The 12,028-nt window shown below is 41.0% G+C and overlaps 1 protein-coding gene across 2 annotated transcripts; it reads right to left on the minus strand.

The window, feature by feature from the left end:
• Positions 1-1,288: 1,288 nt before the first annotated feature.
• On the minus strand, positions 1,289-11,067 carry slc35e4 (solute carrier family 35 member E4). 2 transcript variants are annotated; one of them, XM_061799354.1, is made up of 4 exons: positions 10,787-11,067; positions 7,363-7,551; positions 6,941-7,200; positions 1,289-5,668 (listed from the first exon to the last, which is right to left on the minus strand). In XM_061799354.1, the coding sequence occupies exons 2-4, from the start codon at positions 7,530-7,532 to the stop codon at positions 5,166-5,168; spliced, it is 933 nt and encodes a 310-aa protein (XP_061655338.1). In that variant the 5' UTR covers positions 7,533-7,551; positions 10,787-11,067; the 3' UTR covers positions 1,289-5,165. The 2 variants fall into 2 exon arrangements, with proteins under 2 accessions (XP_061655338.1, XP_061655337.1); XM_061799353.1 differs by having other exon boundaries at positions 6,941-7,551.
• Positions 11,068-12,028: the final 961 nt, after the last annotated feature.

Below are 12,028 nucleotides of genomic sequence, written 5' to 3' on the forward strand. Positions count from 1 at the left end.
TGTGTTTGTTGGTTGTTTCTATATAATGAGTGTACACTTGTGACTATTACTACTGTGACAACTTTATTTCACTCTGAACAGTTCCAAGAACAGCTGAACTTTACTTGGGGTTAATCAGATGCACTTTAAATGGTGGCAGGTGTGTGCTTGAATGTGATTGGTTAATTCGGAACACAGCCACACCCCCAGTTACTGTATAAGAGGGTGTACACACTCTAATCAATGTAATGTAAACTGAAGTGTTCCAGGCTTAAACTGTCGACATGATAAACATTTTTTTTTAACTGAACAGGTAATGTAGGTAACGTTAATATTCTTAACTGTCATACAAGTATAACCACTGCAATAAACACCAACTCAAACTCAAAGTAAAACTACTCACCCCAAGATGGCGTTGTGTTACATTGCGCATAGTGAAGCAGCCAGACACTTTTGTCACAGTTAAATTCAATTTCTGGTTATTATCAAACTTTCTTCTGACCTTTAGTGGTGAAATCAGAAAAAAGAAAAAAGCACACACACGATTTTGGTTGAACACCACATTTTACCACACACTGTGTTGTTTTGCTTTTATGTACAGTATTTTGGGGAAATAACTTAAGTCTATATTATCCTGGCGTATTGAACAGATTTACAATTGGCTAAAATAAAATCTGGATGAAACTTGTTACTGGCCTAAAAATAGATTAAACTGAGATCTGTTAGTGCTCAACATGGTCATAAAAACAGAACAAAGCCAGAGTAAAATAAAATAAAATTACTCACCCTTTGGCGACACCCATTGGAGAAGGAATGATCTATGAGCAATTAAGTTAGCGTCTTATTCATTCAATACATTACTCATATTTAGCACTTTCTCATGTCACCAAAAAGTCTGGCTCTTTGGTTATCATGAGACTTATTTGCCATCACTCAAACCTTTTAAGGTGACATCAGGAAAAATAAAATGCAGAACACAGCGCTGACATTACATGCATGTGCAGTTTTGTTTTGACTTTTGATGCATATTATTCTAGGATGTTTTGGTTTAAAAGTCCAATGTGTTCCACTTTGGGAACATTACAATGTTACTGGTCCAATCTTTTTTTTTTAAGTCTGTTTAAAATTATGTCATTGCAGTTTTAAAATCAGTTAAAACAAAATAATCTGGATTAGACTTGTTACAGGGCTAACTAAAATGTATTTATCCGGGAAGTCTTAAACAATGGTGAACATTGTTTAAGGGCTTACCCACACAAATGAAGACAGGGGGGGGAATTTTGAAAGAAACAAGTGTGACAAGAAGCTGTATAATGTCGGTTATTGTAGCAGTCCTTTATTCCTAATGAACAAACAGCAGATTGTGTTTGCATGAGTTCTCCCAACACATTTGCCCCCAAACAAAAACATTTATGGAGGCATCCAAACTAAATGGCAAACCACTCTTCTACAGAATGTCTCAATAAGGCCTGATGCATTCTTGAACCAGTCGACTGTGCTGTTCGGGACAATAAAAATACATAATGTAAATAATAATAAAATACAGAGTACATACAACCAGCAGCTCGGAACCTCATCAGTGCACTATATTGTTAACCACAAAGTTGAAAACACATGCTTGTAACGTTGTCTTTTGTTTCCTTGAAGACGTTTTCACGCCAGAGTTGAAAAGCTACTTGAGGTATTCAAGTGTTGAACCAGTGGATTGATAAAAAAAAAAAAAAAAGAATCCCGAAACCTCTTTTTTTTTTTTTTTTTTTAAAAGTTCAAACCATCGAGGAAAATAAATGTAGTTAAACAGTCTGGGGATGTATGAGGCATCTTAAATATACACATGCCTCTCAATAAATTAGAATATGGTCAAAAAGTTCATTTCAGTAGTTCTTTTCAAAAAGTGAAACTCACAGTATTGATTCAATAAACACAAAGGAAAATACTACTCAGAAGTCCAATTCCTACATTATTTCTATACAGCGAACCGCGGCTCACCGGCAATCAGTGAAAATCTGGTATATGGATAGCACTGAGAACTAGAGTGGGTGAACTCCATTTCTGTCATTTTAAAGTTAAGTGCAGAAATGGCATATCATTCAGATGAATACTGGTCTAAATCTTGACAGAGTCATCAGGAGGCATGGCGTGAACTTGCACAGCTACGCTGATGATACACAGCTATACATCTCAGTGTCTCCTGATGACACCAGTCCAATGGATACTCTTTTAAACTGTATTTTAGACATCAAATCCTGGACGCCAGAGAACTTTCTCCAGCTTAACCAGGACAAAACTGAAGTTTTAGTCATCGGCCCTGAGGCCCTAAGTGAGAAACTTCTAACTTTATAACTTACCCCAGTAGTGTTAACTATTTTAATAGTTAACTATTTTAGTTTCAATGTTTCATTACTATTTTCTATAGTCTTAAACTTTTACTGAAAGCTGAGTTTTATGCAGCTGTGTGTTTGTTTTTGTTTAAATGCATGTTTATGATTATTTTTAGTGTCTTTCAGTGTTTCCTCAGAGGGAGCCTTCTGCAGTGGGAGCTGTAATTAATCATGTCCATGGTCCTGCCACATGGGTCATCAGTCGCCATTTGTGGCTTTCCCTACACCACTACACCAGGGCTCCATGCCGGTACCGTGGCCGCGATCTGCTGTCTGTTCTCGGTTCAGACGGCTCCCTGAGATGACGTTTCCCACTTGATGTCTCTGTGCCCAGCCATAGGTCATTACATTATTATTTGCTCACTTTTTTAACTGTGTGTGTGCATGTATGTGTGGATAAGTGGTGGGAGGGGATTGATTTTAATTATGTGAAGCACTTTGAGATGCATATCATTGTATGAAAAGTGTTCTATAAATAAAGCTTGATTTGAACGTTTGATGAAACTTTAAAGCACTCTCCTGCAAAATGACAAAAATAGAATTACTTCACTCTACTTTTCAGTAGCTCATATAAAAATATATTTTTAAAATAGGTTTTAATCCTGCAACACCCTTTGAACTACTAAAATAAAAAAAATTTCACCGTATCCTAATTTATTGAGATGCACCTGTAAACATAACTTTTCAGACAGTCTCATTTTGTCAATTACTAGTAGAGCAAATAAAATAAAATAGGATGGATGGCTTTGGCGGTTCTGGTGTGGAACCAGTTTGACGCCGCAGTGCAATGAAAAATGCTTAAACACAAGTAAACATTTGGCATATATATATTACACACACGCAGCAGCATTTAGCATTCCGTCCGACAACAGGAACACTGACGCTTGTGCAAGACAACATTTCAAAGTCAGTGACTGCTATGGACATTCAAAAATAAATAGGAGTGAGGAGGCAAAATGTCATTAAATGAAATATAAGTAAAACATATTTTAAGAGGCAATGTTACTGTCCAGCAGAAGTCTAGTTTGGAAGATGTGTCACAATAATGAAACAAAATGTCCTCCCTAGTCAAAGAAACATTGGTTAGGATTGAACATGGCAGCTTGCAGGGCAGCTCCATCTCCATCTCCTCTCTTTTTGAGCGACACTCTTTAGGGCAGTGATTCCCAACCATGGGAACCCATGGGAAATGATGCAATTTCACTCATCTTGGGAAACACTACTTTAGGGAGTGTGTGGTCCTAATAATGATAGCAGTGAAAAAAGAGGGGAAGTATTCTATGGAGACTGAAAATGTAGGCTGCTCTGTATTATTCTTATGATTAATTAGGTGCTTTCAGTGGGGATTCACTCACCACTTTCTGCGGCATAATAAATCTAACTGGGGAAAAAAGATGCCAAAATCCTCGTCCCTAATTAAAATTAGGAACCAGGGAGTCGTGTAACAGTACCACCCTAAACAGCGCTAAAGCCCCCCTGCTTTAAACGTCAAAGTCTGGTTCGCAGGAGAGTTTAGGTGGTGTCATTGTGCAATCTTCACCAGGTATCCAAACGGTGTAAGTGTGCTTACTTGCATAAACACAACACATGCGGGTGGAGGCCTTGTCAGAGTGATATTCAAACAGAGGAGTCGGTAGGAGGATTGGTCATTGGACAATCAATATATAGTTTAAAAAAAAAAAAAAAAAAAAAAAGACCACCTCTTCTGGACTCCACAGTAAGCTTGGCACATTGAAGATGTATGAGCACAGTAATCCCCCAAATATTCACTTTTATTTTTGTATTTTTTGTGTGAAATCTATCATCAGTTAGTAATTGTAAAACTCACTCATCGTTTGCAGTTTTTGTGCTCTAAGCTGCTACAAGCCAAACCAAAGCCCTGTCTACATAAAAATCAGTCTCAATGAAGTACGCTGAAGTGATATGTCTTAGCCTGGGGTTGTTAGTGGAAAGGAAAGTCATCTACAGCATGTGTGACATTGAACAGTTTTTGGATTGTAATTTGTGATATAATTATGGTTTTAACTACAGTTGACCTGAGCCGATCACGTGATCGGAGATTGGGGGCGATTATGTAATTTCCAGCTCATCAGTATCGGATGAAAAATAGCGGCCTTTTATTTATTTATTTATTTTTTACAGCGCTGGGTTTATGTAGGTGGCTGTGCCTCTGCCCTGCAGCCACAGTGCTCTGTAGTGGGCGGCGCTTTGCTTTTGTCCGTAAAACTCATGTTTGAAAGGTCACGTTTTCACGTTCGTCCTCCAGCTTGTTAAAGAAGAAGAGGCACAGAGTGAGATGCAGAAATATTTTGCCTACACGGCCTACAGTCAGGGCAAGCCGAAAGATCTTGCATTGTCGGGGTTTAAGAGCTACAGGTTAAGAAATGTGACATTTTTAACGATTTCCTTTCAAATAGAAATGCTACAAGTGTCAAATACTTCATGACAAGCAGCTGCACTGAGTCATACATTTAACTCATACTTCTAAATAACCATGTAAATGTATCATTTACTAAAGAAAGCGAATGCGCTCGTATATATGTATGGCGAGGTATTGGATAAGACTCAATATCAGGCAATACTCAAAATCAATGTACTGTGACTGGGATGCAAGAAAATGTGACCGGGACCGCGCCAGTTTAAAACTATTAATAAGGTATTACGAACTTAATTACTTGGTAGGGCTCAGTCCGTATTACCTCTGAAATGTGGGGGATTCCTGTACTCTGGCACATCGTCATCATCAGTGAGGATCACCGTAAAAAGTCAGCTGCTCTTGACTAATTAAGCAGAACTACCTGCATTTCAGTCTGTCGGGTCCTCATTGTCCCGCTCTGTTCTTTGCCAACGACATCTCATTTCAGCGACATCCATTTTGTCCTTACCTTGTGAATCCTTCATTTTGGCTCTGCGCGTGTCCATGTAACTGACGATGAATTCGGAGTTCTGATAGATGAGCATGCCCGACAGCGTGAGCACGGCACCGGCGCAGCTCAGGGCGGACAACTCGCTGCCGAAGAGCAGCTGGGACAGCAGGAGGTTGCCTACCACGCTCAGGTTGCCCAGAATGTGGAGGGTGACGGCCGACGTGAGCGTGATGACGCAGCTGCTGGCCAGGTTGTACAGGACCGAGCCCAGGCAGCTGAGCAGGATGAAGACCCACAGGCGCTGGTCGTAGTGCAGCGGCGACTCCAGTAGGGCCCAATTCTCCAGTGCCAAGGCCGCCACGGCCAGGATGCAGAAGCTGGGAATGGACATCAGGTAGAGCAGGAACACAGAGTTGATCTTCTCCTCTTGAAGGAGAATGCCTGAGGGGAAAGAATGGTTTATCTTGCTCAGTAAAAACTGAACTTTGCTTGTCTTTCTAGTTTTCAATTCTCCTGGTCCTAGTATAAACAAGAAACTATGACAATCGTGTAATTACTGTATGCTTTAAATCAGGCCGTGTCCATACTACAGCCGGAGGCCCACTTGCGGCCCGCCGTCCACTTTTTTTTAGCTGTGGCATATATAAAACCAACCATGTTACAAGGACTACTCAGAGACTACACTCCTGTTGAAGAAAGAGAACCCTACTCAAGGGGAGCCTGGAGCTCCGGCCCAGAGAAGCCGGCGGCGTTCCTGGGTGTTGTTGATAAATGGCTTTTGCTTTGCATAGTAGAGTGTAAAGGATGTGTAAAGGATATCACCACATGGGCTCAGGAACACTTCAGAAAACCAATGTCAGTAAATACAGTTCGGCGCTGCATCCCTAAGTGCAACTTGAAACTCTACTATGCAAAGCTAAAGCCATTTATCAACAACACCCAGAAACGCCGACGTCTATTGAATGTTGTTTAAAGAAAAGGTGATGCAACAGAGTGGTAAACATGAGCCTGTCCCAGATTTTTTGGAACGTGTTGCAGCCATAAAATTCTAAGTTAATAATTATTTGCTAAAAACAATAAAGTTCATCAGTTTGAACATTAAATATCCTGTCTTTGTAGTGTATTCAATTAAATATAGGTTGAACATGATTTGCAAATCATTGTATTCTGTTTTTATTTATGTTTAACACAATGTCCCAACTTCATTGGAATTGGGGTTTAAAACCCTACCCAACTTAACTCTAGAAACATTTTAAAATCTTTTCAGTACTTCATCATTCCATGACTAATATTGTATTTTATATATAAAAAAAATACAATTGCTTGATTTAGACCGGGTCTTGAAATACTGACTTACAAAAATGCTTAATTATAGTATGATTTTTATATTTTATTCATACAATTTATTCTAATAACAATATTGTATTATTATTATTACTCATTTTATTACACGAAATCAATCAATTAGATATTGGCAAATGAATTTAATAATGAGAAAAAAACTAACCAATTTTAGGGGGGGAAAAAAATTCTAAATTAATGCAACAAATATTACCGCACTCTCGATACTATAAATGCTTGGTGGGCCAGATTACAGAACGGAGTGGGTCGTGCCACCCACAGGCCATACTTGGCCCATCCATCCCTGGCTAAGTCAGTTAGCTTTCTTGAATGGAATAGCTTGAGACAGAAAAAAGATCAAGAGTAACTTACTCTGTTGGATGGACTTGACACCCCTGAACATGGTGGCTGCGATGACAAACAAGCAGCCGGTCTGGTCATACTGGACCTCGCCCATGATGCTGAAGGAGGCCCCCAGGCAGATGGGCATCATGGCTGTGTACTTGAGGATGTGATGCTGCTTGCCCAGGATCAGCGTGGAGATGGCCAGAGTGAAGAGCGGGGTGGTGGTGTAGATCATTTGCGCGAAGGACAACTGCACGTAGTTCAGACCCATGTTGCCGAAGGCGATGCTGGCACAAAACGTAAGACTCAGCAGGAAAACTTTACATTTGGCCCCGGGGGTCAAGTCCTGCTCCAGCACCCCCGCGTGGCGGATCACCCGCAGTTTGATCAAGCCGTAGTCCACCACGATGGCCGTCAGCATGTGCAGAGCGGACAACAGCAGGGGGTACCTGAAGTTGTACACGGCAAAGATCCATTTGTTGAGGCTGGAGATGGTGGTCCCCGTCACTAGCCAAACAATAACCGCAGAGAGCAGATGGAGCATCTCTGTGGGAGGTCTCCTCCTGCCTCCCGGTTGCACGCTCGCCTGGTACTTGGAGAAGCCATCGGCGTGGATCATGATGGGACCATTGTCCTCGCTGTTACGGAAAATTTACTTTTAATTGCTTATACAGTGAACCCCCGTTTATCGCAGGGGATATATTCCAGACCCAATATCCAATAGGTGAATATTTACAAAATAGACAACTGCTTTATTTTAACCCTCCCACATGCTTTAAACACATTCAAAATGATCAAAAAACACTTCTTAAACATAATATAAATGCATTTGAAGACACCCAAAAATTGCATGCATCATTAAAATAGCTGATTGGGTAGGGTCCTCAGCCGCCGCGGTGAGGCCACAGCAATTACAGGACACTTCTGTCAGTCTTTGTGCATGTAAAACGGTATCAATTCACTTGCATGTATCCGCAGGCACACACCCCTAGGAATCTTTCACTGGGTGTGGGGTCACGCACTTAATGCAACAAATAACTCAGGAATATGCAAATCGCTTGTTTATTCCCTCAATTATACTCTCGTCTTGTACAGTTTTATAATTTACATAATTAATGCCACCACACTTCAGTTGTACAGCCGGGTTCACGACCCTTGTCCTGCATGCTTCTTCTCTTCTCCTGTCCTTGTCCTGTTCTATCTTGTCCTGTTCTATCTTGTCATTTCCTTCCCACGCAGGATGTAGCACTACAGCCCCATGCAACACTCATATTTATCGTTTCATTGTTGTAAATAATGTAATGATTTACTTCACTCATCCTGTTTACAATTCGTGCTTTGTCTTGTGTCTTTGTTTCTTTCTCCCTTTTAGAAACTTTGTTCTGTTCGACTGATCAAGTCTGAGTCTCAATAAATCTCAATTATAACACCAAAAAGGAACCTTAAAAACTCCACTGTGACACAGTAAAACTGTTTCGGCATAAAAGGGATACAGATTTTCCATTCAGCTTGACTTAACAGCCGACCAGGACAAAAAATAAAAAATAAAAAAAATAAAAAATAAAAAAAGAGACCACGCACACATCCAATAAGCCAGGCTGTGATTGGTCCGTGGCTTCACAAGACACATTGGTGTTTCCTCATTACATCGCCCATAATATACGTTTTATCACACATGTACTGCACTTACTGATGTTTAACAGAATATCTAATATTTAATAAAAGTGTGTGACACTTAGTCTTTCTTATCAACCAGAAAAGCCACTAAAAGTGCACAGTGGAGTCTGGTATGTACGGTGCCACAACCAGCATGTGACAGTGTTGAGTTGAGCTTCATAGCGCTTCAGACGTCATGTGACGTAGTCAGTGCCTCACCAATCATGAACCTCACCGCAGGTCACTGGTTGAGAGGGAATGGAAATAAAGCCTTCGCAATCCAACTGCCGTGTAACTAACTTTCAAAGCATATCCAAGAGTTCTATCTTCTCCTGAATTGTCTGGATCTTCTTGTGCTACCTGGGCTCACGACCAGAAGATGCAGGATGCCTGGGGACCATCGTAGGGCTTAAAGGACCGATAGCATCCAGATGGCCCTTATATCACTAACAAGTTCTCTATGTATTTTTTTATTTTTTATTTTTGCTCAAGAAAATGAAACTGGCAGTCATTTCCAATAATATTAGTCAATTTTGGAGCAATTAAATAAATAACTAATTGCTCTCAGAACTTCCCATTTACATCGCCAAAATCGATATGCCGCCATGTCTTGGTGTGATGTCAGCAAAAAAAACCTCGAGATCAAATTTGCTGTATAGCCGGTGTGGACAATGGAATGTAAAACTATTATTTTGATCACTTCATTGCATGTTTTTGTCACCCTGGTCCATGATTACTTCAAAAATTATTTGGTTAGCATTATTAGCAAAAAAGAAATGATTGCACAGACAGTTTGGATTTAACGAGCTTTAGTATGTACTAAACATCCATCCATCCATCCATCCATTTTCTGAGCCGCTTCTCACTAGGGTCGCGGGCGTGCTCTGGAGCCTATCCCAGCTATCATCAGGCAGGCGGCGGGGTACACCCTGAACTGGTTGACAGCCAATCGCAGGACACATACAAATAAACAACCATTCGCACTCACATACACACCTACGGGCAAATGTAGAGTCATCAATTAACCTACCATGCATGTTTTTGGGATGTGGGAGGAAACCGGAGTGCCCGGAGAAAACCCACGCAGGCACGGGGAGAACATGCAAACTCCACATAGGCGGGCCGGGGATTGAACCCTGTCAGGCAGACGCTCTAACTAGACGTCCACCGTGCCGCCCTGTACTAAACATGCTAAACTAACTATTATTATTATTATTACTGTTTTCTGTGAAGTTTAACTAAGTTCTGACGATGTGCTTGCTCTCTGTATGACCCGGAAAATTAGATGGCTCGAGCGGGCGCCATTGAAAAATCTGAAAATGGCCTGTTTAAACATAATTTTCAGCTAATAAGACTAACATACGGGCATTTTTCTACCAAAGAGTCACGTTTCGGTCACAAATTTCCCAAAGATTTTTTACTTCTGGTCAAGAAAATTTGGGCCGACTTGCAATTCATAATCCTTATCCAATTCTTACAAACTAGGGATCATTTTATTTGTGTATCACTCCTCTATCCAATGATATTGTCTATTTCAATATACAGGTATTTTGAACATTTTAGTAACATAGCTAGAAAATGGCACCTTCCATCAGTTCTTAAGTGTGCTATAATTCTTGGAGATAAAAGTATGTCACAGATATGTTAAGACACCTGGGAACCTTTTGTCCCAAATATTGAAGCAGACTCGTACTACAACTGGCCTCTTCTGCCTCTGCCCACGTGCTTCTATTTTGATGACGTAGCCGAATGCGTAACACCCTCCCTGGGTAAAGATACAGGGAAAATACCCCCAAAAGCTCAGAAGAGAACCAGAAGGCGAGAAATGTTGCACTAAGATTTATAAATTGTTTCCCGACCTGACGACAGTCTCCATACGACACACCGGAAAGGAAGAGAGCGGAGGTGACATAATGGAAGGAATGAACATATAAACTCCCAAAGTAGAAACATCAACAATCACATATGAATCGATATGAATGGGAGCTCCGTATTATTTCCATCACAGCTTGTGGACGTCTTCCAGAATGATATTTTTAAAATAGCTTGTTAGCAAACACTTGCTGGCTTTTATGTGTTAGCTAACGCCGAACACTTTTCATTCCATCATGTTTCGCTTCACTTCAAATTAACGCAGCTTCATACGCCGGGGTTAAAACAGTAATACGTATAAAAAGGAGAACAGTAGTTTGTTCACAGGAAAACCCAAACGCTTACCTTATTTGACCTTTATAAAGAGTCGAGCTCCCCTCGCTCGTATTTTTATGCCAACGTTAGCTCGCGGCTAGCTTGCATTCTGTCAAAAACAGGCAGCGCCAGTCTTGCGTTTCACTTCCGGGTTCGTGACGTCCGCTACATTGCAGTCGCGTTTTCCCAAAACCAGACAAGATTCGCCGCTTGTTACTTTGTCCTTCGACGAGCGCCCCAAGGGTACAGTGAGTGAGTGGCACATGGACAACACCAGCCTGACCGCGTCAAGGCGGACTCACAAACGTCAACGGCATTGCGTATTTGTTTTTGTTTAGTTTTTTTTTTCTTAAAGGGCCAGCGCACCCTTTTGGAGCCAGTGGCGTTTACGAAATTGGAGGCCAAGGGCAAACCCAAAGTATTGAGCCCTCCGCACCAGTGTACTGCAATTTTTTGAATATTAATGTTTCTCGTTAACTTGAAAAGTGTCAGTTAAAGAAAATTCGAGGCTGGAGCAAATCCCATCTTACTTTGGACAAGAGGAGGGGTACACCTTGGACTGGTCGCCAGTCAATCACAGGGAACGTGAACAAGCAACCATTCATTCACTCCAGAGAACTTTTTATGTTTGTAAACAATAATAGGTTTGGGGGGGGGATTTAAATTTGTCATTCCTGAAAAGGGGCACAGCACACACATAGGGTGAACATAGGGTGGGGCATGCCCCCAGTGGCCCCCCCATTCCGCCACCTCTGTGCAATAATGAAAAAAATTGGAACAAGGGTGTCATTACAGCTCCCAAACACGGTGCCTATGTCCCCAGTCAACTGTCAATCAAACACCACTACTTATGGTAGCATTTATTGTAAGACCGGATATATGTAGAACATGGGTGTCAAACTCATTTTTGTCACGGGGCACATCATAGATATGGTTTCTCTTGGAGGGCCATTATGGCTGTGAACCCATATCAATGTATGATCACCTCACATTATTACATATACACAAATTGATGGATAACTACTTTTGAAATCAGAAGCCAGTAAAAACTGTTCGACTACAGTATTATTTATTTTACAAAGAGGATCGGGAACAAACAAAATGCTTGCAATATCTCAATATTTTTAAAAGTGAAGACAATTTGCAATTTTGGTATTTTAGCATGAAACACGAAGTGGATGCACATGATTTGGTTTCCCGGGCCACGTAAAATGATGTGGTGGGCCGACTCTGGCCACCGGGACACCAGTTTGACACTATCATGTAGGAAAT

This window comes from Phyllopteryx taeniolatus, chromosome 15 (genome assembly GCF_024500385.1).
Source record: "Phyllopteryx taeniolatus isolate TA_2022b chromosome 15, UOR_Ptae_1.2, whole genome shotgun sequence".
NCBI lineage: Eukaryota > Metazoa > Chordata > Actinopteri > Syngnathiformes > Syngnathidae > Phyllopteryx > Phyllopteryx taeniolatus.